At 35.1% G+C, this 25,536-nt stretch overlaps 1 protein-coding gene across 50 annotated transcripts in view; it reads left to right on the forward strand.

Moving 5' to 3' along the window:
* The window catches only part of si:ch211-266g18.10 (titin), a 46,070-nt gene that overhangs the window by 18,367 nt on the left and 2,167 nt on the right, over positions 1-25,536 (forward strand). For 6 of the 50 annotated variants that reach the window (XM_051868675.1, XM_051868677.1, XM_051868681.1 and 3 more), the window contains 86 exons: positions 1,733-1,780; positions 1,920-1,967; positions 2,062-2,106; positions 2,409-2,447; positions 2,534-2,575; positions 2,794-2,841; positions 2,971-3,018; positions 3,247-3,297; positions 3,449-3,496; positions 4,562-4,603; positions 4,726-4,773; positions 4,873-4,920; positions 5,021-5,065; positions 5,226-5,264; positions 5,574-5,615; positions 5,738-5,782; positions 5,922-5,966; positions 6,058-6,105; positions 6,203-6,250; positions 6,376-6,408; positions 6,494-6,550; positions 6,673-6,717; positions 6,835-6,882; positions 6,998-7,045; positions 7,162-7,206; positions 7,284-7,328; positions 7,412-7,459; positions 7,551-7,598; positions 8,137-8,184; positions 8,296-8,343; positions 8,471-8,518; positions 10,029-10,076; positions 10,227-10,274; positions 10,364-10,408; positions 10,716-10,760; positions 10,874-10,921; positions 11,075-11,122; positions 11,298-11,345; positions 11,427-11,474; positions 11,573-11,620; positions 11,724-11,771; positions 11,877-11,906; positions 11,994-12,041; positions 12,160-12,207; positions 12,299-12,346; positions 12,432-12,476; positions 12,833-12,877; positions 12,980-13,027; positions 13,123-13,170; positions 13,291-13,335; positions 13,453-13,500; positions 13,592-13,639; positions 13,774-13,821; positions 13,908-13,952; positions 14,080-14,127; positions 14,219-14,266; positions 14,386-14,433; positions 14,522-14,566; positions 14,774-14,821; positions 14,913-14,960; positions 15,224-15,268; positions 15,403-15,450; positions 15,542-15,589; positions 15,725-15,772; positions 15,865-15,912; positions 16,022-16,069; positions 16,321-16,365; positions 19,295-19,342; positions 19,429-19,473; positions 19,554-19,610; positions 19,758-19,802; positions 19,906-19,950; positions 20,112-20,159; positions 20,368-20,415; positions 20,532-20,579; positions 20,689-20,736; positions 20,832-20,870; positions 21,269-21,433; positions 21,574-21,633; positions 21,780-21,827; positions 23,252-23,299; positions 23,584-23,631; positions 23,804-23,851; positions 24,529-24,552; positions 24,799-24,846; positions 25,371-25,415. In XM_051868675.1, coding sequence (XP_051724635.1) covers positions 1,733-1,780; positions 1,920-1,967; positions 2,062-2,106; positions 2,409-2,447; positions 2,534-2,575; positions 2,794-2,841; positions 2,971-3,018; positions 3,247-3,297; positions 3,449-3,496; positions 4,562-4,603; positions 4,726-4,773; positions 4,873-4,920; positions 5,021-5,065; positions 5,226-5,264; positions 5,574-5,615; positions 5,738-5,782; positions 5,922-5,966; positions 6,058-6,105; positions 6,203-6,250; positions 6,376-6,408; positions 6,494-6,550; positions 6,673-6,717; positions 6,835-6,882; positions 6,998-7,045; positions 7,162-7,206; positions 7,284-7,328; positions 7,412-7,459; positions 7,551-7,598; positions 8,137-8,184; positions 8,296-8,343; positions 8,471-8,518; positions 10,029-10,076; positions 10,227-10,274; positions 10,364-10,408; positions 10,716-10,760; positions 10,874-10,921; positions 11,075-11,122; positions 11,298-11,345; positions 11,427-11,474; positions 11,573-11,620; positions 11,724-11,771; positions 11,877-11,906; positions 11,994-12,041; positions 12,160-12,207; positions 12,299-12,346; positions 12,432-12,476; positions 12,833-12,877; positions 12,980-13,027; positions 13,123-13,170; positions 13,291-13,335; positions 13,453-13,500; positions 13,592-13,639; positions 13,774-13,821; positions 13,908-13,952; positions 14,080-14,127; positions 14,219-14,266; positions 14,386-14,433; positions 14,522-14,566; positions 14,774-14,821; positions 14,913-14,960; positions 15,224-15,268; positions 15,403-15,450; positions 15,542-15,589; positions 15,725-15,772; positions 15,865-15,912; positions 16,022-16,069; positions 16,321-16,365; positions 19,295-19,342; positions 19,429-19,473; positions 19,554-19,610; positions 19,758-19,802; positions 19,906-19,950; positions 20,112-20,159; positions 20,368-20,415; positions 20,532-20,579; positions 20,689-20,736; positions 20,832-20,870; positions 21,269-21,433; positions 21,574-21,633; positions 21,780-21,827; positions 23,252-23,299; positions 23,584-23,631; positions 23,804-23,851; positions 24,529-24,552; positions 24,799-24,846; positions 25,371-25,415 — 4,116 coding nt within the window. Of the gene's footprint in view, positions 1-1,732; positions 1,781-1,919; positions 1,968-2,061; positions 2,107-2,408; positions 2,448-2,533; positions 2,576-2,793; positions 2,842-2,970; positions 3,019-3,246; positions 3,298-3,448; positions 3,497-4,561; positions 4,604-4,725; positions 4,774-4,872; positions 4,921-5,020; positions 5,066-5,225; positions 5,265-5,573; positions 5,616-5,737; positions 5,783-5,921; positions 5,967-6,057; positions 6,106-6,202; positions 6,251-6,375; positions 6,409-6,493; positions 6,551-6,672; positions 6,718-6,834; positions 6,883-6,997; positions 7,046-7,161; positions 7,207-7,283; positions 7,329-7,411; positions 7,460-7,550; positions 7,599-8,136; positions 8,185-8,295; positions 8,344-8,470; positions 8,519-10,028; positions 10,077-10,226; positions 10,275-10,363; positions 10,409-10,715; positions 10,761-10,873; positions 10,922-11,005; positions 11,054-11,074; positions 11,123-11,297; positions 11,346-11,426; positions 11,475-11,572; positions 11,621-11,723; positions 11,772-11,876; positions 11,907-11,993; positions 12,042-12,159; positions 12,208-12,298; positions 12,347-12,431; positions 12,477-12,832; positions 12,878-12,979; positions 13,028-13,122; positions 13,171-13,290; positions 13,336-13,452; positions 13,501-13,591; positions 13,640-13,773; positions 13,822-13,907; positions 13,953-14,079; positions 14,128-14,218; positions 14,267-14,385; positions 14,434-14,521; positions 14,567-14,773; positions 14,822-14,912; positions 14,961-15,223; positions 15,269-15,402; positions 15,451-15,541; positions 15,590-15,724; positions 15,773-15,864; positions 15,913-16,021; positions 16,070-16,320; positions 16,366-19,294; positions 19,343-19,428; positions 19,474-19,553; positions 19,611-19,757; positions 19,803-19,905; positions 19,951-20,111; positions 20,160-20,367; positions 20,416-20,531; positions 20,580-20,688; positions 20,737-20,831; positions 20,871-21,268; positions 21,434-21,573; positions 21,634-21,779; positions 21,828-23,251; positions 23,300-23,583; positions 23,632-23,803; positions 23,852-24,528; positions 24,553-24,798; positions 24,847-25,370; positions 25,416-25,536 lie in introns of all 50 variants that reach the window. The other 44 variants (XM_051868674.1, XM_051868676.1, XM_051868679.1 and 41 more) reach the window with 44 other exon arrangements.

The raw sequence follows: 25,536 nt of genomic DNA on the forward strand, positions 1-25,536 counted from the left end.
GGAGGAACTCCATCCAGGGTTCGCCAGGCGGGGGACTCACCTGAAGAGCCCTCGTATCCCCCCATGAGAGGGGAAAGGCACTGCAAGTGAGACACTGAGCCAGCCTTCCCAAATATTACCTGTTTGTACCCAACACACAGGAAGAAACCGGCTCCACTCAGAGATTGTAGAATCTCGCGAATGTTTTAGGTGTCACCTAGCCCACAGCTCTGCAGATATCTGCCAGAGAGGTGCCGTGCAATGATGCCCAGGATGAGGCAACACTCTGAGTGAAGTGAGCCTACCCCCCAAGGGGGCACAGCTTGCCTTGGGATTGGTGCGCCAAGATGATGGCATCCACTATCTAGTGGGCCAACCTCTGTTTGGAGACAGCCTTTCCCTTCTGCTGGCCTCCAAAGCAGACAAAGAGCTGCTCCAAGCTTCTGAAGCAGTGCAGTCCACGTAAACACGTAAAGGACACAGCAACACAAGGGCTGGGTCTGCCTTCTCCAGGGGTAGCGCTTGTAAGTTGACAAGGTGGAGGGTTCCACTTGAGCCCGATGCTGATCCAGAGTTGATCCAGTCAACTCTGGATCAGACTCAAACAACGCTACTCTCGCTACTAGGGGGGCAGCACAGCCAAGTCTTCATTCACAGAGGACTCAAGCCCGCCCTCCAATGCAGCTAATGACATCCGATTCGGAGAAGGGCCATCAGCCTCACCCGGAAGCTCCAGAGCCTATGATGTGGTGGAGGAGTGAGAGGCCTGCAGGGACTGGCCCAGCGGGAGAGCTCCCATTATAACCTTCAGATCACCCTAAGTATTGACTGAAGTGGTCCTCTGCGGTGCAGAGAAACCAGATCAAGGAAAAGGCAAAGGAGACTCCACCTTTTTCAAGCTATTGGAGTCTCAGTCTCAACATTGCTATGGTCATGTTCCCGCAGTGGGAACATGAGTCATCAACGACACGTAAAGCAGTGATCGTGGCTGTCAGACGGGGCCAGGAAACGACCCCATCCAGAAACACACAGGTGCAATGACATCTTGAAAAAGATGCAACATCACCTGTGTTTACTCTTTTAGGGAAATACTGTTCTTTTATTGTTGAAGCACCCAAGGGTGCAGTCGCTGCACTTAGCTGTGCAATGCTCTCTCAGATCACAACCGCAGATATGCCGTCACACCAACACAGAACTGCTTCCCTCTTGTTCAGCTCACATGAACGATGATTGTTAAAGCAGAGTGATAACCTCTCAGCTCCGAAGCGAAAGCTTGAACTGAGTGAGTGTTGCACGCTGCCTTATGAACCTGTACATACGGGGAGGGGAGTGGCTTGCCATGCAAATCTCACTTGCCATTGGCTTGTTTTGTTACCACTCAAAGCTGATTGGGCTCGTAGGCGAAATCCCATTGCTTCAGTCATTTCTGACTTAACGTCGAACGTGACTGACTGATAGGGAAACACAGTTATAATACTTATGTAGCGCCTTTAGAAAGTATAATGTATTAAAACACATGATAAACAATTTCAAATGTAACAAGGAATCTGCAAATATTATAATGCATTTTAGTTACAACTATTTATGAAAAGATATAATGCATTATTATGTACATTATGAATACTTTTATAATACATTATACATAAAGGCTTTAAGTAAGCGTTACCTTTTTTCCTTCCTGAAATGTGAGTGATAAGATTTGGATGGAAATTATTTCTGATACATTTTCCAATCTCAACTGATACACTTCTAGAGGATAAAGTTACCAAGGAGCCAGCTAAACCTGTGACTATTGAGAAAGGTAGGCTTGTTTTTCAACAAGATATTATTTTCTGTTTTCCTTTAATAAGTTAACTAAAGATGCAACAGCAAGGTTTAGAATACATATAATGTTCTGTGAATTGATATGTTGGGTTTACTTCATCTCTTATCTCGTTCAGACGATGAAGTTGTTAAAATGAAGGAAAAAGCAGCTCCTGCAAAGAAAGGTACCACATTGCGTCTAGTTTAAACATGAACCTCAATTTCCACATATGCTGCTTTTTACTATAAAGAAAAAAATTCTCTCCTTGATATGTTTAGAGGCTGAAGATATTAAAAAGGCAAAACCAGGTCCTCCAAAAAAAGGTATTGACATTCCTTAAGTAGTTGATGTTCATTATAAGTATAAGTTATAATAACGGTATAATAACAATAATATACGTTAAAACTTGGGCAACTTTTATGGAGGGTAATAGTAAAAAATCCTGATAGTGTAATCAATTTCATAACATTGATTTTCTGAAGTATTATTCTGTAAATCCTAATCCATTAAGATACAGGTTCTATTGAGAAGAAAACTTCTTGAATTTCTGAATATTTTACATTACTTAAGCATGTACATTAGCTCTACATATATGTTTTACCATACGATTTGACTTGATTTTCAGAGCCTGAAATGATTAAAGAGGAGAAACCTCCAAAAAAAGGTAATTAATTGCAAATGTTAAACCAACACAAAGTACAACTCTTGTGTTCATGTTATTTTTGATGTTATATTTTTTATATTTTTTAGAAGCTGTAAAAGAAAAACCTAAACCTGATTCTGTAAAGAAAGGTATTTATACTACATAAGTGTTTGTTTCTTGCTAGTTCAAGTTAAAACTTTATATGTTGATATCAAGAGAAAGAGGTGACCTTTAATTATTACATTTTTATAATTAATTAATAATTTTATAATTTTATAATAATTAACAATTATGTTTTATCTGAATATGAACACCAATTGTACATGAAACACAACACTGAATATGCTGTTGATTTTTCCATTCACAGAACCTGAAGTTCCAAAAGAGAAAGCAAAACCTGAACCTTCCAAAAAAGGTTAATTGTCTAGTTTATAATGTTTTTGAAATTACAATTGGGGTCAGTGTTTTATTTTAAGTACGATGTTTTCTTTTTACTATTTTAATGTTGTAAATAATATATTCTAAATAATATTATAAATTTCAGAGGCAGAAGTTGCCAAGGACAAACGTAAACCTGTTGCTGTGAAGAAAGGTATGAATGAGTCTTTCATTATAAATTATAATTAAATTAAATGATATTATACAGTATAATTGCTATACAAGATCAAAAGACAACAGGAAATGATAACCCGAATTTGGCAATCTGGGAAAATTATTTTAATAAAAATTTAAATAATAATTTTTACAATGTAATATATCAGTATCCATTAGATATTCAAGCATACATAATCTTATGATATTATATCTCAACGTTTTGCAGAACCTGCTGTTGCAGTTGAAAAGGCAAAAGCAAAACCTGCACCAAAGAAAGGTAGAAATATTCTCTGTAATGACACAACTGCAAAGTTGCAACAGCAATTTTTTCTAAGCGTAGTTTCCGATCCTGAAGCTGCAATAAAGACATCTATGTATTTGCTCAACTGTTTGACAAGATTAAAACTGAAATATCATTCTGTTTATAGAGACTGAAATTACCAAAGAGAAAGCTAAAGCAGAACCTCCACAGAAAGGTATTACATTAGTATGCAGTATATGATATATTAAATTTAGCAAACATTTAAAAATAAATACTAGACAGTGGGGGTGTAATGGTACACAGAAGTTAAGGTTCGATACAAGTTCACTACATTTACATGTCTGCCCCCTCCCCAGATTCCTGATTGCTTAAAATAAAAAATTAAGGAATTATTGATTTGTACTCTAATTGATAGATTAACCAATGCTGGGTGGTAAAATGCGATGGCTGTTTTCAAATTTATTGGTTTGGTTAATGTGTTGTTGTATAGCCTACGCTGTCATTTTCTTTGCTTGTGAGAGTTCATTAACGTGGTGACAATGGTGGATGCTCAAAGTTCAATATTACACTTTATCAAGAAATCACGGAAAGATGAGTGAGAAGCCGAAAAAGAGCCTACTTCACCTTTCCACGAGGAGACAGTGAGTGAAGTGGCACCTGAGGCTTACCATTTCCAGGACACGCATATTTCATCACTGGACTGTAGTAGTGAGACTTCCACGAGTCGCAACACAAATCGGCACAATGCCAAATGATTTTGTCTCATTACAACAGCGGAAACAACTTAAAATACTAATTTATGGCCATACAGATCAGAGTAAGACATCATTCGAAACTGTAAAGGGTCTGTTTTTTTTGTGTACACTCTACACTCACAATAAAAACAAAACATTGTGGTTTTGTAAAATAAAGAAAACAAACAGGATGCCACTTTCTGCCATCCCAGTTTCCTTTCCGTGAAGCTTGTGGAGCGTATCACAAAAAATTAATTGAAACTCGCCATCTGAAGTCTTGTTTTGGGTTGGTACGTAGATCGTCTCTTCTTCTTCTGCTCTTTTTCCTGTTGTTGTGGTGGTTAGCAAACAGCATTGCATTACTGCGCACGCCCCCTTCTGGATTGCCTGTGACTGACTTCGTCTGACTGTATGCACCGAATCGTGACGCTCGTACCGTGACGTTTCGGGATGAATACATGTACCGTTACACCCCTACTAGACAACACTCATGCATGTGTCATATTCCAAGATTTTTTATGTTTAATAAGTCCCTTATTTAACAGAACCTGAGATAACCAAAGAAAAACCCAAGCCAACAAAGAAAGGTACACAAACTTATTTGTGAGAATAATGACATATTACAGTGAAGTAAACTATTACAATTTTAGGTGCTGTTAGGATAATGCTAATATTTTGTCTTCTTGATGTTTTCATCATCACAATGTAGAGGCTGAAGTCATCAAGGAGGAAGCTAAACCAGCCCCTGAGAAGAAAGGTTTGATTTACAGCATTAACAATAAAAATCACAGCTTAAGATAATGCTAAAGTAAACCATTTACAGTATTAAAACTATTTCTCATCATTGCCATTTTAGAGTCTAAAGTCATCAAGGAAAAAGCTAAACCAGTTCCTGTAAAGAAAGGTATGTGTATTAATCAACATTTCCCCAAGCAAAACATAAGAAAATGAATGCTAAAAAAAGAGTATATATCCCTTTCACATTTATATTATCATCATTGCAGAGGCTGAAGTCATCAAAGAGGTTAAACCAGCCCCTGAGAAGAAAGGTTTTCATTATTTTAGCATTATTTTATCATTATTTTAGCTTGATGTGTGCTTTTATGCTGTGTTAAATATCAATTTAAAAATTAGCCAAGGACATTTAAACACAATTCTAAAGAAAACCTTTTACAATCTCTAAATATTTTCACATCATTTTCATTTCAGAGGCTGAAGTCAAGGACAAACCAGCTCCTGTAAAGAAAGGTGTGGATGACAGTGAAATCATCCTACATATGCTGACACTTTCCACTTTATAATGATCATTCATGACATAAACTAAAACTATTTTATAGAGACTTAAGTTACTAAAGAAAAGGTACCTGAACCAAACCCCAAAAGAGGAGAGTTCTTGAATGTTTAAAATCATTTACGGAACATTTTAAATATTTTTCAGCAGTTAGTTTAATTATTCCATAGAGAGAGAGACTTTATCCTACTATTTCAGAAGTTGAAGCTGTATTGAAATTGCATTGCTTGACATTATTGAAGGTGAAATATCCATCTGTATTGTAGAGCCTGACGTTTTCAAAGAGAAACCAGCACCTCCAAAGAAAGGTAGTGAGATACTATATACTATATAGATACTATATAGAATACTAGATAAGACTAAATCTCATACAGATATTTACACAGACAAGTTTTTCTTGAAAACATTATTGACCTTGTAACCCTTACAGTCGAGGTTCTGAAGGAAAAGGTCAAACCAGTTCCTGAAAAGGAAGGTATTACTTTTAAATAGAAAAGCACCTTTATTTATTATGAGACACTGTATCATTGATTAAATAACATATCTGCAAATGTTGACAATACTTTTAAAAAGTTAATTATGACTGATATTTCAATTACTGCTCTGTTTTCCAGCACCTGAAATAACCAAAGAAAAACCAAAGCCAGCACCAAAGAAAGGTTAATTTGTTCATTTGTAATGATAATGCCAAACATTTTCCCTAGTCAGCTTTAAGATAATGCTTAAAATATTTTGTTATCATCATTTTAGAGGCTGAAGCCATCAAGGAGAAAGCTAAACCAGCCCCTGAAAAGAAAGGTTTGATTTACTTTAACAATTAAATCATAATTATTATCCCCATGCAAAAATTATAATGCTAAAAATCTACCTTTTATGTATATTTTAATAATTTTAGAGGCTGAAGTCATTAAGGAGAAAACTAAACCAGCCCCTGAGAAGAAAGGTAAGAGTTACTATTATTTTAACATTTTATATTTTTATCAATTTTATGTATGCTTCTTTCAAGTTTCCTCAGACATTTTACACGTGATAATCCCATTTACAATCTCTAAATGTTATTATTTTCAGAGGCTGAAGTTAAAGCAGCTCCTGTTAAGAAAGGTACTGTATGAATGCGAATTAGATTATCATACACATTTGATTTCTACTGTATGATGATCATTCATCACGTGATACTGTCTCATAGAGTCTGAAGCTGCTAAAGAAAAGGCACCTGAACCAAAACCAGAACCCACTAAGAAAGGTGTTAATATGCTATAGCTGCTTTTTATCTTTTAAAATGAGCAATTTTGAATGCATGCCTTACAGTATTTTCATATGAACTTTTAGAAACAAATATCAATTTGACTTTCGATGTCTTTTCAGTTGAGGTTCTAAAGGAAAAGGATAAAACAGTCCCTGAAAAGAAAGGTACATATCGAGTTTACCTGTCAATTCCAAATCACTTTTACTAATCATGTAACGCATTTCCTTGTTAATGTATCTGTACATCTGCAAATTCTTAAGTTAAACCCTCATGTTTTGCAGCAGCACCTGAAATAACTAAAGAAAAACCCAAGCCTGTACCAAAGAAGGGTAAACTCTTTCAATCTATTAGTGAGAATAATGGTTAAGTGGTTTTTCCACTGGCCTTTTGTAAGATAATGCTAATTTTTCACATTTTTTTCAATTTTATTTTTTTATATTTTAGTGGCTGAAGTCATTAAAGAGAAAGCTAAACCAGCCCCTGAGAAGAAAGGTTTGAGTTACTGTATTAAGAATTAAATTACTGTTTTCTCTAACAGCATTTATGATTAAACTAAACAGCAACAACAACAAAATATCTAAATATGTTTTGCATTTTCATGATCTTAGAGGCTGAAGTCAAAGAAAAAGTTAAACCAGCCCCTGAGAAAAAAGGTGAGTTCATGTTAATATTTTAAATTCAAAAGATAATGTTTAAAATACCTTTTACAATCACCACATTGCCATTTCAGAGGTTGAAGTCAAGGAGAAAGCAAAACCAGCTCCTGTAAAGAAAGGTGGGTTAAAATTACTTTCTTATGGAACCTAAAGTTTCATGACTTTTGTTTCTTTAAATATTTTATATTTTCACATATTTCAGAAACTGAAGTCATCAAAGAAAAAGCCAAACCAGCCCCTGAGAAGAAAGGTTTGATTTAATGTTTTTAGAAACTTTTTCCACAAACTCTTAAAGAAAATACATCAAAACCTCTGAACATTTTATATCATTACAATTTCAGAGGCTGAAGTCATCAAGGAGAAAGTTAAACCAGCTCCTGTAAAGAAAGGTATGGATTAATGCAAATGAAATGCTTGTGTGATTATTCATCACATGAAACAGTACTGTATCATAAAGACTGATGTTACTAAAGAAAAGGCACCTGAAGATTCTTTTCCCTAAAATACATTATCCCGCAAGTATTTTTTTCATCTATCCTATCATTGTTTTATACTCTGTTTTGTGCTTTAATGTATTGAAAGTACCCAGATTTTCACCAAGCTAGTTTAGTTTAAAATGTCCATTTTCCCCTAAATGGCATTATATTATAACAGAAGCTGAAGTAATCAGAAAAAGCTAAAGCAGTCCATGAGAAAAAAGTTATAAAGATAATAAATCTTTTAAAACCCTTTTTTAAAAAGTTTTTTTTTTTACATCATTGCCATTTCAGAGGTTAAAGTCATTAAGGAGAAAACAGCTCCTGGAAAGAAAGGAATAGATATCAATGAAAATTAATGTTTTCTTTTAGCCTAGTTTTTAAGATAACACTGAACGAAAAATAGAATAGAACTGGTCTGTCTTAATATTTTATATTATCATCATTTTAGAGGCTGAAGTCATCAAGGAGAAAGCTAAACCAGCCCCTGAGAAGAAAGGTTTGATTTACTATGTTAATATTTAAAACGTTTCCTTCAAGCAAAATGTAATATTATGTGAAAGGATTTCTTTGGCTTCGTCTAAGTGTTTTTGCATGATCATAATTTCAGAGGCTGAAGTCGTTAAGGAGAAAGCTAAACCAGCCCCTGAGAAGAAAGGTAAGAGTTACCATTATTTTGCTTCATGAATGATTTCACTTTGTGGTAAAGATAAAGCTAATAAACAAGATAATGCAAAGAAGACATTTACAATCTCTAAATATTTTTTAAATCATTCTCATTTCAGAGGCTGAAGTCGTCAAGGAGAAAGTTAAACCAACTCCTGTAAAGAAAGGTGAATGAAATTAAATCGTATCCTGCAAATGCTGTAGCTTTCTGCTGTATGATCAGTCACATCTAGGGTTGGGTATTGTTTTAATTTTAACGACTCCGATTTTGCTTATCGGTTCTGATTCTTATCGATTCCTAATTTTGGTTCCAATAAGGTAAAAACATTGGAAAACATTGAACAGTGGGTGACATGCATGTAAGCGAGTAAATACAGGAGAAATATGGCAAAGTCATTTTTCACCATCAACAGGTGGTGCTTTGACTATTACTGAAAATTGCCATGTAGATGTCTTCAGGCCAGGACTATTATCAAACATGTGAAGTTTGGAGTAGATCGGACATTGTATGCCTGAGTTACAACAACTTCCTGTTTGATGGCGTTAATCGCATAATTTAGCACTTAGCCAAGTGTTGCATGATTTAACATTGTTTAACAAACAACGTTTCTAGCATGTTTGGTACTTCATGGCATATTGAAATGTGTTTCTGGGAGTGAATTATAGTGCAAAGCATGCCATTTCCTGTTGCCAGCAGGTGGCGCTATGACTAACTGAATATTGGTATATAGATGTCTTTAGACCAGGACTCTTATCACACATGTGAAGTTTGGGGCAGATCGGACACTGTATGCCGGAGTTACAACAACTTCCTGTTTCATGGCGAAGCCATTTTGGTATACCTAATTCTGAAACCTGTATCAGATGTAAAATTTCACCACTTCTGACGCGTGTGCAAAGTTTCATGAGTTTTCGAGCATGTTTAGGCCCTCAAAAATGCGATTCATTTCGGATAAGAAGAAGAATTGACTAAGCAATTACAATAGGGTCCTCACACCATCGGTGCTCGGGCCCTAATTACAAATATAGTTACAGAATTTAATCAGTCAAGAACAGCGAGGGAATTTTCTCTTTGGCTTTTGTTGTTTTATTAACGTTATTATAGAGATGGCAGCAGGAATATTAGGCTGCTGTCACTTTAAGAGCTGCACGGATCCAATATACTGTTACATATGCGTTTCTTTCTCAACTGTTTATATTCACTTAAAGGAACACTCCACTTTTTTTTGAAAATAGGCTCATTTTCCAACTCCCCTAGAGTTAAACAGTTGAGTTTTATCGTTTTCGAATCCATTCAGCCGATCTCGGGGTCTGGCGGTACCACTTTTAGCATAGCTTAGACCCAGAGATCGGCTGAATGGATTTGAAAACGGTAAAACTCAACTGTTTAACTCTAGGGCAGTTGGAAAATGAGCCTATTTTTTAAAAAAAGTGGAGTGTTCCTTTAAGACATAATCGACTGTGTTTACAAGAATATTTTGACATTTTTTGTGTGTATTTTTCCGTTTAAGTGCAAAAAGACACGGAAGAGAACAGTATCGCACACTATTCAGCATGATAGGTGGCTGTCTGTGCACACGTTTTGGATGTGTTCGCAGCACAGAAAACAGCTCACGAGTCTTTTCTGTGCGATTCACAACCCTAATCACATCAGATCAATTTTCTATTGTTTTATAGAGCCTGAAGTTGTAATAGAAAAGGCTCCTGAAACAAAACCCAAAAAAGGTGAGATGTCTCTCCACAGTCCCTTTTTTGGACATTAGTCAAATTATATAAAAAAATTAGAGACTGTGCTTCTTAGTATTTCAAAGATTTCATATGTGCATTTAACTGTATTATTTGACATGATTGAAATTCCTCTGTTTTGTTTTGTAGAGCCTGAAGTTACTAAAGAGAAAGCTAAACCAGCTCCTGTAAAGAAAGGTATGGATGTCAGACAAATCATCCTGTGTATACTGTTGTTTTCCACTGTATGATGTTTATTCATAACACAGCACAATGCTGTTTTATAGAGCCTGAAATTTCTAAAGAAAAGGCACCTGAACCAACAAAGAAAGGTATTCATATACTTTACAATTTATGCTATATTCCACATGCATTTTTGTTGTCATTCCTTTTAGTCAGGGTTGCAAGGAAAAGACAAAGTCCTTGAAAATAAAAGGTGCTAATCTAGTTCAAAATTCACATTTGCATCTTATATGACCTATTGATTTGATTTGACTTGATGCATAGCAAGTTCTGCCATTTGTCTGACTGTAGCCACTTGTGACTGTTGTTTCAATTGTTACTTGGTGTTTATAAATATTACAAAGAACATTATGATCAATGAGAGAAGTCGCAACACAATTCTTCTATGCTTTGTAGAACCTGAGATAATTAAAGAAAAACCCAAGCCAACACCAAAGAAAGGTGTGTCTACAGTACTTGCATTTATTTTTGAAAATGACCATTTTTGTTGATAATATGATAATATAATGTTAACCTTTTGCTTTCACTTCATATTTTATGTCATAAAAATGTAGAGGCTGAAGTCATCAAGGAGAAAGCTAAACCAGCCCCTGAGAAGAAAGGTTTGATTTACCTATGAAATTAACACAATCCTTAAGCAAAATATAATGTGACTTTAAAATGTTTTTATATTATCAACATTTCAGAGGCTGAAGTCATCAAGGAAAAGGCTAAACCAGCCCCTGAGAAGAAAGGTAGAACTTGTACATGTTCAGACACTGAAGTCATCAAGGAAAAGGCTAAACCAGCCCCTGAGAAGAAAGGTAGAACTTATCATATATACAGTATATATATACAATATATATATATATATATATATATATATATATATATATACACACACACACACACATACATACATACATACATACATGTATGTATGTGTATACAGTGTATATATACATTCTCTAAACATTTTCACATGATTATCTTTTTCAGAGGCTGAAGTCATCAAGGAGAAGGTTAAACCAGCTCCTATAAAGAAAGGTATGGATGTCAATGACATTGTTTGCTGATTTTGACATTATGATGATCATTTATCACATGCCAAAAAATGCTGTTTTATAGAGCTTGAAGTTGCTAAAGAAAAGGCTCCTGAAACGAAACCCAAAAGAGGTGAGTTTTCCCCATAGGCCTTCTAGAACATTTTAAATTTATATCAAAATTGTTTGACACGATGAAACTGAAACATCCTTCTGTCTTCTGTTTTGTAGAGCCTGAAGCTGTCAAAGAGAAATCTAAACCAGCCCCTAAGTTGAAAGGTTTGTTTTACTGTGTTAACAATCAAAATAACACTATGCCAAAACAAAATGTTATATTATGCTACTATTATGTTAAAATGTTTTTATTTTATCAACATTTTAGAGGCTGAAGTCATTAAGGAAAAAGCCAAACCAGCCCCTGAGAAAAAAGGTAGAAGTTATCATTTCGTATGTGCTTAATATAAGTTAATATTTTCCGACAAAAAAAGATAAGCTGTAATATTTTTCTAAATATTCTCACATAATTTCCTTTCAGAGGAAGTTAAACCAGCTCCTGTAAAGAAAGGTATGATGTCAATGAAATCATCTGGCATTGCTGATTTCCACGTTATTATGATAATTTATTACATTTATCACAAATTCTGTTTTATAGAGCCTGAAGTTGCTAAAGAAAAGGCACCTGAACCAAAACCAAAAAAAGGTGAGTTTTCCCTCAGCCCTTTTAGAACATTTGACATTTTTAACAAAAATATGATCAGCAAAAAGGCTTCATTGTTTGACATGATGAAATAATAATCCTTTTGTTTTCTGTTTTGTAGAGCCTGAAGCTGTCAAGGAGAAAGCTAAACCTGCCACTAAGAAGAAAGGTTTGATTTACTGTATTAATGATTAGTTTCACTTTTTTATAAGCAAAATGTTATACTTTCTCTAAACATGTATATATTATCATCATTGCAGAGGCTGAAATCATCAAGGAAAAGGTTCAGCCAGCTCCCATAAAGAAAGGTATACAATTAAATAATTGGCATATATTGTTGCTTTCATAATGTATAATGATAATTTATCACACCAAACCGTACGATTTTTATAGAGCCGGAGGTTCCTAAAGAAAAGGCACCTGAACCTGCAAAGATAGGTATTATGTGTGTTTTTCTTGTAACTTGTGCAATTTTGAATATCTGAATGTCATATATGTTTTCATTTGGTAAGTTTTGCTCTGAAACATACTTATTTATCTTCTAATCCTTTTAAATTGAAGTTCCGAAAGAAAAGGCAAAACTAGTCTCTAAAGAAAAATGTACATATCTAGTATATGACCTAATATTGCTGATTTATCGGCACATGAGGATTGTTGACAATTATGACTTGCTTTGCTAATGTTACTGATGTGTTTATTACAGGATGTTTGACAACTTGCATGTTAACTTAGCACAACATTACAGCTGCTATTTTAAAGTTAAAGTTCTAAAGTTAAACTCTCATGTTTTGCAGTACCTGAGAAAACTAAAGAAAAACCAAAGCCAGCACCAAAGAAAGGTGCTGCAATTTATTAATAAGAATATTAATAATAAGAAGAAAAAAAGTCACTGATCAGTTTTAAAATAATGCTAATGCTTTTATATCATCCTTTCATTTTAGAAGCTGAAGTTGTCAAAGAAAAAGTAAAACCAGCCCCTGTGAAAAAAGGTTTGATTTACTGTTTTATCTGTTTAATTAAATTTATTTGTAAGAAAAAAGACTAAAATTATGCTAAAGAAAGATTTATATTATTTTCTTTTCAGAGGCTGAAGTCATTAAAGGGAAAGTTAAGCCAGCCCCTGAGAAGAAAGGTTTGATTGTTAATTATTGAATTAACATTATCAGTTTGGGAAAAAAAAACTTTTACATTTTAAATTATGCTAAAGAAAGTCTTTTCCCCACAAAATAATTTTACATTATTATCTTTTCAGAGGCTGAAGTCAAGGAGAAAGCTAAACCAGCCCTTGAGAAGAAAGGTAAGTTTTTTTTTTTCATTGTGTGATTTTTATTTTATATTAAGGATAAAGTTAAGATTCTGTTCTCATAAATTTAAGATATTTTACAGTCTTTAAATATTATCATTGACATTTCAGAGGCTGAAGCCATCAAGGAGAAAGTTAAACCAGCTCCTGTAAAGAAAGGTATGGATGACAATGAAATCACAATGTGTGTACTGTTGCGTTCCCACTGTATAATGGTTCAAGTATCACATGAAAAAATACTGTTTTATAGAGCCTGAAGTTTCTAAAGAAAAGGCTCCTGAACCAAAACCAAAAAGAGGTGAGTTTTTTTTTATCCCAGCACAAGCAGATAATATGTACTTTAAAGAAAGCTTTTTCCCTTGTAGATTAGAGTAGTGCTCTAATATATGTATTTTCTTTTCTATAAATATGTTTCTATTTTCAACATTATAGTAGCTGAAGTCATCAAAGAGAAAGTAAAACCAGCCCCTGAAAAGAAAGGTTTGATTTACTGTTTTAATTATTGAACTAACATTGTAAGTTGGAAAAAAAAAAAACTTTTACAGTAAACAGAATTATCTTTTCAGAGGCTGAAGTCAAGGAGAAAGCTAAACCAGCCCCTGAGAAGAAAGGTAAGTTGTTGGGGTTTTTTTTTTTTTCATTGTGTGATTTTATTTTGTATTAAGGATAAAGTTAAGATTCTGTTCTCCTAAATTGAAGATATTTTACAATCTCTAATTATTATCATTGCCATTTCAGAGGCTGAAGTCATCAAGGAGAAAGTTAAACCAGCTCCTGTAAAGAAAGGTATGAATGTTAATGAAATCTCAATGTGTGTACTGTTGCCTTCCCACTGTAGAACGATTCAAGTATCACATGAAAAAATACTGTTTTATAGAGCCTGAAGTTTCTAAAGAAAAGGCTCCTGAACCAAAACCCAAAAGAGGTGAGATTTTTTTCTAAACACAAGTAAATAATTTGTGCTTTAATGCAAGTGTGTAAATTGAGTAGTACTTTAATACTCTATTATATATATTTAGTTACCTCTAAATATGTTTATTTCAGAAGCTGGAGTCATCAAAGAGAAAGTAAAACCAGCCCCTGAGAAGAAAGGTTTGATTTACTGTGTTAATTATTGAATTAACATTATCAGTTGGAAAAAAAAAAAAAACTGTTACAGTAAACAGAATTATCTTTTCAGAGGCTGAAGTCAAGGAGAAAGCTAAACCAGCCCCTGAGAAGAAAGGTAAGTTTTTTTTGTTTGTTTGTTTGTTTGTTTTTCCATTGTGTGTTCAATAAAGTTAAAATTCTGTTCTCATAAATTGAAGGTATTAGCTTTTTTTCTATAAAAGGTTTTTTTTTTTTTTTTTCTGTATTAAAGATGAAGTTAAGATTGTGTTCTCATAAATTTAAGATATATTACAGTCTCTAAATATTATCATTGCCATTTCAGAAGCTGAAGTCATCAAGGAAAAAGTTAAACCAGCTCCTGTAAAGAAAGGTATGGATGACAATGAAATCACCATGTGTGTACTGTTGCCTTCCCACTGTATAATGGTTCAAGTATCACATGAAAAAATATTGTTTTATAGAGCCTGAAGTTTCTAAAGAAAAGGTTTCCAAACCAAAACTAAAAATAGGTCAGTTTTTTTTTTTTATCCCAACACAAGCAGATAATATGTGCTTTAAACTTTTCCCTTGTAGATTAGAGTGGTGCTCTAATATATGTATTTTCTTTTCTGTAAATATGTTTATATTTTCAACATTTTAGTAGCTGAAATCTTAAAAGAGAAAGTGAAACCAGCCCCTGAGTAGAAAGGGTTGATTTACTGTGTTAATTATGGAATTAACATTATAAGTTATTAAAAAAAAACTTTTACAGTAAACAGAATTATCTTTTCAGAGGCTGAAGTCAAGGAGAAAGCTAAACCAGCCCCTGAGAAGAAAGGTCAGTTTTTGTTTTTCTTTTTCTTTTGTTTTTTCATTGTGTGATTTTATTTTGTATTAAGAATAAAGTTAAGATTCTATTCTCATGAATTTAAGATATTTTACAATCTCTAATTATTATCATTGACATTTCAGAGGTCGAAGTCATCAAGGAGAAAGTTAAACCAGCTCCTATAAAGAAAGGTATGAATGTTAATGAAATCTCAATGTGTGTACTGTTGCCTTCCCACTGTATAATGATTCAAGTATCACATGAAAAAATACTGTTTTATAGAGCCTGAAGTTTCTAAAGAAAAGGCTCCTGACCCTAAACCCAAAAGAGGTGAGATTTTTTTCTAAACACAAGCAAATAATATGTACTTTAATGCAAGTGTGCAAATTGAGCAGTACTTTAATACTCTATTATATATATTTAGTTACATCTAATTTTTCACAAAAAACATTTTCACAATTTCAGAAGCTGGAGTCATCAGAGAGAAAGTAAAACCAGCCCCTGAGAAGAAAGGTTTGATTTACTTTCAAATGTAATAATTTTTCTTTAAGAAAATATAAGATCATACTAAAAAACCTTTTTATTTAATATTATCAACACTTCAGAGGCCGAAATCATCATGGAGAAACCCAAGTCAGCTCTTGAGAAGAAAGGTAAGAGTTACTTAATGAAGCTTGATGTGTGCTTTCAAGTTGGCAAGACCAAGCTCAAATTTGCTCAAATCAAGCTTTTCTCTTTTTCTAAATATTTTTAATATTTCAGAAGCCGAAGTCATCAAAAAGAAAGTTAAACTAGCTCCTGAAAAAAAAGGTATGGATGTCAATGAAATCATCCTGCATGTGCTGTTGTTTTTATGCTTTCTGATAATTATTCATTACATGAAATAAAAGAGCCTGAAGTTGCTAAAGAAAAGGCCCCTGAAATGGCACCAAAAATAGGTGAGATTTCCCCATGGCAAACATGAGGGTAATGTGTTAGATTCCATTGTTAGGCATTCTTGAAACTGAAATATCTGCCTGATATTCAAAAATATTTTAAAGTTAAACCCCCATATTTTGCAGCACCTGAGATACCTAAAGAAAAGCCAAAGCCAGCACCAAAGAAAGGTACTGCAATTTATATTTGAAAAATGTCTAGGTTACGTATGTAACCCTGGTTCCCTGAGAAGAGGAATGAGACGATGCGTCTGATATTGACAATAATTATAAAAGGTATAAGTATAAAAAGGCACCTGTAATACACGTCAGCAACTCTTTTGTCTAAAGGAGACATTTAAGCAAGCCCTAAGCATGGCAATGAGACGTGGCATCTCGTTCCCCTTCACAGGGAACCAAGGTTAAATATGTAACCTAGATGTTCCCTTTCGAAGTGAAACCTTGACACCGCATCTGATATTGACGCTATGGGGAACCAATACCCACTATGCTGTGCTGCAGGAATGTCTCACTAAGTTGTGAATATGCACAAACATAATGGGCATAGCATAAATTGACTCTACGGATTACTTAGCCGGAGTCAGAGCGCGTCAACCCCAAGGACACATCCAAAATGACTCATAGACTACATAGTGGCACTACTCCCTAAGTCAATATCTTCCAATATTATATATCCAAGCTTCTATGCTCTATAGCAAGGGAAATCCTGGCCTTTACAACCTTCCTCCCTCCCTTGCAGGGCAGGTGTCAGCATTATAATGCCCCAAGAGCAGAGCTCAAAGAAAAAAATGACTCGGCTATATCAGCTTCTTTTACCTTGACAAAGCCCTTATAGGGAGTAGCTGACCAAAAGGTCAGCTACGACCTTCGATATTACCACTACTTCCAGGGGGAGAATGCCACCCTCAACTCAATCAGAACAAATGCAAATAAGTGAGCAGCATAATATAATTGCTAAAAACTCAACCCCTAGGGAAACTGAAAATAGAGAGCGCTCACATCCTGTTTATACTTCTCCAGGATCCAAAAGAGACTCCATTCACTAGTCTGAGTTATAGAGTGCAAAATAATGAGGAACGCTACCAGGTAAACTACCTCTACTTGTCAGGTTCTTTGAACATGGATCATACAAGAGAGGCTTCACGCGGAACCCAACTAAAGGGGAGCAAAATACCCTACTTTAAGACCCAACAATAGTTGGAGGGGGAGGTAAATTAAACAGGGGAATACAAATTGCCCACCATATTTCAGTTTACCTTACTCAACCCTAAGGGGTATCCCAAAGAGCAGCTTACCAAAGGGAGCATGCAAGGTGCTAAAACCTCAGTAATTGGCCCTTTAGGCTACAAACTTCAGTGTTGCCACTCCATTCCTTCAAGTGGCCTATATCCCTACTCGTACTCAGGAAAGGGAGGAAAATGAGAGCAGGGTATAACAGTGTGCCCAGTAACTCTCATCACCCCGACTTGAAGGGCCCTACTTAGAAGACCCCAGAACACTGGGGGAGAAGAGCTCCCGCTACCTAAGACCCGCTATACATAGTGCTTTGTCTTTTTCTTCTAGCACTTGACTATAGTATGTGACAGATAACAAGGAGGGATGCCCCGCCGACAGACTTCCTCTGCTTGTTAGCATTGTCAAACCAAGCCACAGTAGAGCACTCATCAAAGGGGAGCGACATTCCTACTTGAAGACCCGACCCGACAGCAAGGGAGGGAGGTAAATGAAGTAGAGGGAATCTAATCTAACATCGACCCTTAGAGCTATCCAAAGTGGAGATATGTCACAGACAAGAAAAAGGCAGTCAGCTTCTTCTTTAGTTTGCCAATAACTCTCATTCAGCATACGCCAACCCCAATGAGGCCGCAGGGGAGCTTATACTCTACATAAAAACCCAAGTACAATGCAGAAGAGCAGCTCAACCCTGGCTTAAATATAGGCACTTCTCCAGTACCTGCTATTGCTAGCACTTTACTCCAGCACTAACTATAGCATGCAATAGATAACCAGGAGGGACACCTCACAGGCAGTCTACCTCTACTTATCAGGTTTTTGAATCTGGGTCATACTAGAGAGGCCTATAAATCACCCATCCAAAGGGGAGCATACATTCTACTTCAAGACCCAACAGTAGTTGGGGAGGGAGGTGAACGAAGTAGAGGGAGTCTATACTGCCCTACATAACTCCGTTTACCCTGCATCAGCCCTAAGGGGGGTATCTAAGGCTGATTATTAATAACACCCGCCTCAACTCTGCATCTAATTCCTCAGAATGCCACATTAATCTGTCAGGTTGGAATCGGCCACAGAGCGGCTTCCTAAACCGACATGAAAGCAACAGAGCTAGCAGGAGAATCCCAAAAAGAGAAAAACTTCCTTCCAGGCTCCTCCCACACTCCGCCTACAATCCCTTTGATCGATCCCGCCACTCCACCTCTGCGACTGCGGGACCCGAAACGCAAGGTGTAGATGCTCGCCTCTAATTCCTCGAAAGACTGAAGCATGGATGGAGCTTCCCACAGCGAACACATCACAAAGAATGCATTAAACTCCCCCAAGAGTCAAACGTGCTCCGTGCAAACGCTATATTCTTATTATTCTTATCAACAATCAAGTGAGAACAGAGCCTGTTAACATGAATGCTTCGTCATGAGTGCCTCCAGCTCCCTTGAGAGCTGAACGTCCTTGTTCAAACACTCAGGAGAGAATCAATCAAGAACAGCGCTTCTTACCATTAATGCATGATAATGAACACTTCCAGCTCCCTCGGGAGTCAAACGCACTCCAACAGAGCGTTATCTTACACACGCATACAAACAAGTGGCTCCTGAAGACAAAAAAGCTGATGACGTGTATTACAAGTGGCCTTTTATACTTACGGGCACTCCAGTTGTGACGTCATGGACTGTCGTCAGCCAATGAATTGCCGTGTTTGTCACACGTGCTTCAGACACCGGTCATGCTGATTGCATTCCCCATAGCGTCAGATGCAGCGTTGAAGTTCCACTTCGAAAGGGAACAATGTCAAAACATCTTTCTATTTTGCCCAGTTTTAAGTTGATGCTAATATTTTAAATATTTTATATTATCATTATTTTAGAGGCTGAAGTCATCAAAGATAAAGCTAAACCAGCCCCTGAGAAAAAAGGTTTGAGTTACTGTTACCAAATTGACATTATCCCTAAGCCAAAATGTGTTCTTTATCTAAAAATGTTTATATTATCATCACTGTAGAGGCTGAAATCATCAAGCAAGTTAAACCAGCTCCTGTAAAGAAAGGTATAGATGTCAATGAAATCATCCTGTAATTGCTTCCCACAGTATAATCATTCATCACATGAAACAATGCTGTTTTACAGAGCCTGAAGTTCATAAGGAAAAGGCACCTGAACCAGTGCCAGAACCTACAAAGAAAGGTGTTAATATATAGTATAATCTATGTTTATATTTTAAAATTTGCAAATACATAACATAAATACATAACTGAATACCATATGCATGTTTTCATATTTCAAGGATTTTTAGAAACAAAACCTTTTTCTTTTTTTTTAACTCCTTTTCAGTCAAGGTTCCCAAGGAAAAGGCAAAACCAGTCCCTGAAGAAAAGGGTACCTGTCTACTTAACATTTTAATTCAAAATCACAAACACAAAACATACTTGTCCATTTTTTTTCATTTGCTATCATAATGTTCTACTGCCATGTTTTACAGAACCTGAAATAACAAAAGAAAAGCCTAAGCCAGCACCAAAGAAAGGTATTTTTGTGAGATTAATGCCATTTGAATGTTAGAATGAACTTTAAGGTTTATTGAACTACAGCTATTTAATAAGCTGTCAGAAATAATGTTAAATTAACAATTTTCCTTAGCTCTGTTTTACATTTTCTGAATGTATTTTTCCATCATCTCTTATTCAGAAGCTGTAGTCATCAAAGAAAAGGCTAAACCAGCCCCCCTGAAGGAAGGTATGAGTTCATATGCTTAGATTTTTGGTTTGATATCCTGTATAGTGTGATTTCAGCAAATCAGGTTTCCTGAAATAATAAGGTTATTTCAGTCATCATTCTTTTTCCAAGCCATAAGGCAAAGAGTTTTTTTTTTTTTTTTTTTTGCCTTTTTTCTGTTTTATTTTATTAATTATTATTATTATTATTATTATTTTTGCTGTTTTAGAGGCTGTAGTCATCAAAGAGAAAGTAAAACAAGCCCCCGAGAAGAAAGGTTTGATTTACTGTAACAATCAAATTAACACTATTTCCAAGCAGAATTTTATATTATGCTACATTCATTTTTTTTTTATTTACTCTGTATGTTTCTTTATTTTATCTACATCATAGAGGCTGAAGTCATCAGGGAGAAAGCTAAACCAGCCCCTGAGAAGAAAGGTAAGAGTTACCGTTATCAAAATTTTACCTTCAATCTATAGAAAATGTATTTATTTATTTTAAATTTTATTGTAATTCTTCAAATATTTTCACATCATTTCCTTTTCAGAGGCTGAAGTCATCAAGGAGAAAGTTTTGCGCGCTCCTGTAAAGAGAGGTATGATTGCAAATGAAATCATTCTGCATATAGTGGTGCTTTCTGTAATATGATTTTTGTATAAAATTATCACATGAAAAAATACTTTTGTTTAGTGCCTGAAGTCGCTAAAGAAAAGCCAGAACCAAAAAAAGGTGAGTTTTGGAAATGTTGTAATTATACTGTTTTTTGTAATAGTGCTACTGCATACTGAAAGCTTATTTGCACAGTTTATTTTTTATTTGTTACCCTCTTATTAAATGCACAGACTTTGATCGCCCACTTTAGACATTCTATTAACACTGTTAAAAACAAATGTAATTTTACAGGTAATGGTCTGTATTTTTTTTACAGAATTTTTCTGTTTTGTCATTGTACAGTGAAATACCTGACATCTAGTTGCAAATTAATGAGTTATTTGACATGTAATTGTTACTTATAATTAGAAAGATGTCTAAAGTGGTCTGTCAAAATAAAGTGTGACTGATAAGAGTCTGTCTGAATGGCCACAGATCATTACACACATGATTTCAAAACACTTGTGAACACACAGATGATGTTGGTCTTATTGGTCTGGACGTGGAGCTCCTGAACTCCATCAACCAAAAACTGTCTCTTCTGGATTTACTGAGGAAGGACATTGGTGAAATGAGAAGTGATCTGGAGTCCACTCAAAATCAAATTACACTTTTACGAACGGACAACAGAACAATCAAAGGTATTTGGTCTATGTTGGAAATACTTTTAATTTTGACATTATCAGGCTGCAAATAGACTTGTATTTCCATCAGTTATAATTCAAAGTAAAGCAACAGTACAAAAAATGTTTGACTTGCATGCTGCTTGTATCTCTTACAGAGCCGGAGACTGTCGGTGTGAAAGTAAAACCAGTGGTCTCCAAGGAAAGAGCCAAAAAAGGTATCAAAATTTCTTAATTTCACAAGCTGGTCATGAATTATAGTCATCGAGCTACAACTAAACAGGAACCAACAGTAGTTTTTATATAAAGTGTGATTCCCTCTGCAATTTTCACATGCGAGTGAATGAAACTTTTTCTTCTATAGATCGTGATGCTCTGATGAACGTTACTAAGGTAGCACATATTAAAACAGGTAATGGGCAATCATTCTCTTATCCAGTCTATTATTTTACTTGTTTATTCTCAGGAATGTTTTTTTTCTTTTGGAAGTTGCCAGAGACAATTTGTTAATGAAATATTAGAATATTCTACATGTTGCACTTCCAATTGTATTGGCTCTGCTATTTTTTATGTACAGTCTTTTATATACTTTTTATTCATAGTGGCCCTCATTTATCAAACGAACGTAGAAACCAGCGTACATTCGAACGAAAAAATCAGCTTACGATAACGCTCACATGTGATTCATTAAACTTTCGTATGCGGCCAATTCCGCCGCAAGAATGAACGGGTGTTGAGAAATGTGGCGGCTGAAAACAATCGTCATTTAAATGTCACGCCCCAAATTTTAGAAGCCTCGCCCTATAGTTTACGACACAAAGAAACGTAATCCGGCCATGAAGAGGAAGTAATCACGTGAAAAAGAAATTTATCTTACTCTAAAAACACCCCTCAACCTCGTAATTGCAAACAATAAAATTAATTTAAATAAAAATACCGGTAAATAAAACTAAATAGCCTAATTACAAACATCATTAATATATATAAATTTGGTTATTTTAGTACCTCACTCCACAGAAAATCCTTTACATTTATTTTATTCAAAACAAGAACGAAAAAGGTAGCTATATATTATAAATTGAAACACAAATTAGGCTATAGTGGCATTCATTATAAAGCAGAAATGAATTTATTTAAAGCAAAATTGAATTGGGCTCACATAGCTTACCTCTCTCATTCGGGAAGAATCCAAACGTTTCCATATTCGCAATGTAACATTTATTGGTTGCTGAGCTAGCCTAGTGTTGCTTTCTATTTCACTCTTGTTTCAATATCCACGTAAAACATCAGCCTTCACATGCGCAAAAATGTGTTTGGTTGGGCGTTACACGTGCCGACTGGTACAGATGGATGGCGGACCATTTAAACTGAGCAGTGTTAACTTTGTCTGCATTTTAGTTTGCTGATAATTGCTATTCTAATTTAATTTTAATTTGACATTTTAATCATGTCGTTTAATGGTTAATGATCGGTTAGTGAGTGATTGTCGGTCAGGAAAATAATCTAAATGTTCTCATAACAATTCTCCATCAGATTTACTATGCTGCACGCAAGTTCCCACTGACTCAAAAACGTGCGTACACGAGCTGAGACCTGACGTGAGATTTGATCGTAGCCACTGCTCACGTTCATATTGATAAATGCCAAATTTTGCATGGAAACTCAGTTTTCTGGCGTACGATCGTTTGATAAATGAGGGCCATTGTCTTTTCATCAGCTCTGTATTTTGCATATATACAGTACAAGATGAGTATAAAATATATCCAGCTCTCTTTGTACAATTATGAAATTGAAGCTTGCATGCAGCTTAACCAGTTTTTCTTCTTCACAACACAGAACGTGCTGCATTGAAAAACATCACTAAACCAGCACCTGCAAAGAAAGGTAAGTCAGAAAGCTTCAGCAGATCACCAAGTATAATATATAAATATATGTTAATTGACAATTTTTCTAAACAATTTTATGAAGGCTGTGTTTTTGTGGGCAATAAAGACCATAAAAACTGAAAAAAGAAGTGTATTTTTATAAAGATATTAGTTTATACATATTAATATTAATGTTTTTTATTGTCATTTCTTTGTAAATCACTTGAACTGTTATTTAGTTGAAACATTATCAAAACTAGTTATTGATATCCACATAAAAAATGATTAACTTTTCTATGCTAGACAAAGAGGCTCCAAAAGCTAAGATCAGACCAGAGCCCAAAAAGAAAGGTAAATTTTTATTTACCCTTAAAGATTTATTTTGTAAAAAGATGTATTTTGTAAAAAATCATCTACCACATTGACTTCCTATCCTAGTCTTGTAAGGGATATTAAGTAAAAGACAAGTTGTTATTGTTGTTGTATCAGTGTTTGTTTGAATAAAAATCTCTCCTGATGCTAGAAATCACCCGTGAAAAAGTCAAAGAAGTAAAGAAACCTTTACTGAAAGGTACTATGGCTGATTGCACAGAAAGTTTATTTACTAACAGAATTTTAACAATGTCCTTCTTCATTTCAGCAATAGTTCTGTATTTTTACACTAAGAAATTATATATTCATTAACAAATGTATCATTTATAGTTGATCATATGATAGCTGATAGCTGGCTTAGTTGACTCAGGAGCAGTGTTGCGGTTTTCCCGCGGAATTGGGCTACTTTTACACTGTTGCCGCGGGTTGTTTTCATGTTCTCGGGTTGAAACGATCCCAAATAACATGATATTTAGTCCCTGAAATGTGAATTTTACCAAGGGAACCCCGCCAAAAAAGCAGATTTTACCATCTGGAACACAATTTTTACCGTGGAATCCCCTACGAAACGCTATTGGGCTAGTTTTTAGTAGCAGTTGGGTGGGTTTTGTGTGAAAACCTGGCAACCCTGCTCAGGAGTATAGAAATCTTTTCATCAACATATTTGCTAAAAATACATTTTATTTAGGCATGAACTGTAATCAAATAATCCTTGAGAAGAAATATTGAAAGTATTATTCCCACTGAGCAATCCAGCACATAATGAACAGGAATCCAGTTGGAAGACCTTCCCAGTAAAAACGAATGCATGAAGTATGCTTTAGTACATGTCAACAATTTTAATAAATTATTTTTCTTTCTTTTTTTTTTTTTTAGAACCTGAGAAGGTCAAAGAAAAAGGTATGCTTTTTTAGCCATAAGTGAATAAAGGCCTTTTATATTTTCTTAATCCTCGACTGCCTTGGCCTTATATGTTTTTAATGTATGCTTTTTTGTATTTGCTTTTTTCTTTTCAATTTAATAGTTAAGCAGTTAGGGTATAATGTGCAGTCCATGTATTCTGAATATTGCCAACATATTGTACTATTCACAACCCAAATGCAAAATGTACATTTTACCTGATTTTTTTTAATGTTCTGTAATCAGTAGTCCAGCCAACTGAGAAAGAAGCTGTCATAGACAAGGAAGTAAAAGGTAAGATATTAAGACATGTGAAGGCCAAGTGCAGTAACCCATACTCGGAATTTGACTTCTGCATTTCACCCATCCAAGTTAGTGCACACACATTAGGAGTAGTGAGTAGTGAATACACACACACTGCAAACCACAGAGCAGTGGGCAGCCCGGGGAGTGATTGGGGGTTAGGTGTCTTGCTCAAGGGCAGCTCAGTTATTTCCTTCCCGTATTGAGAATCCTTCGGGTTACCAGTCTGACTCTCTAACCATTAGGCCACGACTGCCTTTTTATGTATTTGTGTGTATATGAAGAAAACAGCTTGTAAATCATATAGAATGATGTTTTTTGGAAATGTAAAAATGCATAAAGTTTTCTGTGAGGGCTGGGTTTAGGGTTAGGGGATAGAATATACATGCAGTTTGTAAAGTAAAAAAATGATTATGTCTATGTAAAGTCTCCATAAAACATGAAAACCCAACGTGAGTGTGTGGTGTAAAATAATTACATTGATTAAAATGAAAAATATGTATTTTTCTCTGTAGGAGAAGAACCTGATGTCACCAAAGATATTCCAGAGATAGAGGAGGGTAAGTTTTTGTCACTATATCAAGTTTGAACACCAGACTGCATTATGATCAAACCATATATAACATACATACAGTATGTGCCTGTTTTTTTAAAAGCAATCTCGTATTAATTTATAAACCA

Source organism: Ctenopharyngodon idella, chromosome 17 (genome assembly GCF_019924925.1).
Source record: "Ctenopharyngodon idella isolate HZGC_01 chromosome 17, HZGC01, whole genome shotgun sequence".
Classification (NCBI taxonomy): Eukaryota; Metazoa; Chordata; class Actinopteri; order Cypriniformes; family Xenocyprididae; genus Ctenopharyngodon; species Ctenopharyngodon idella.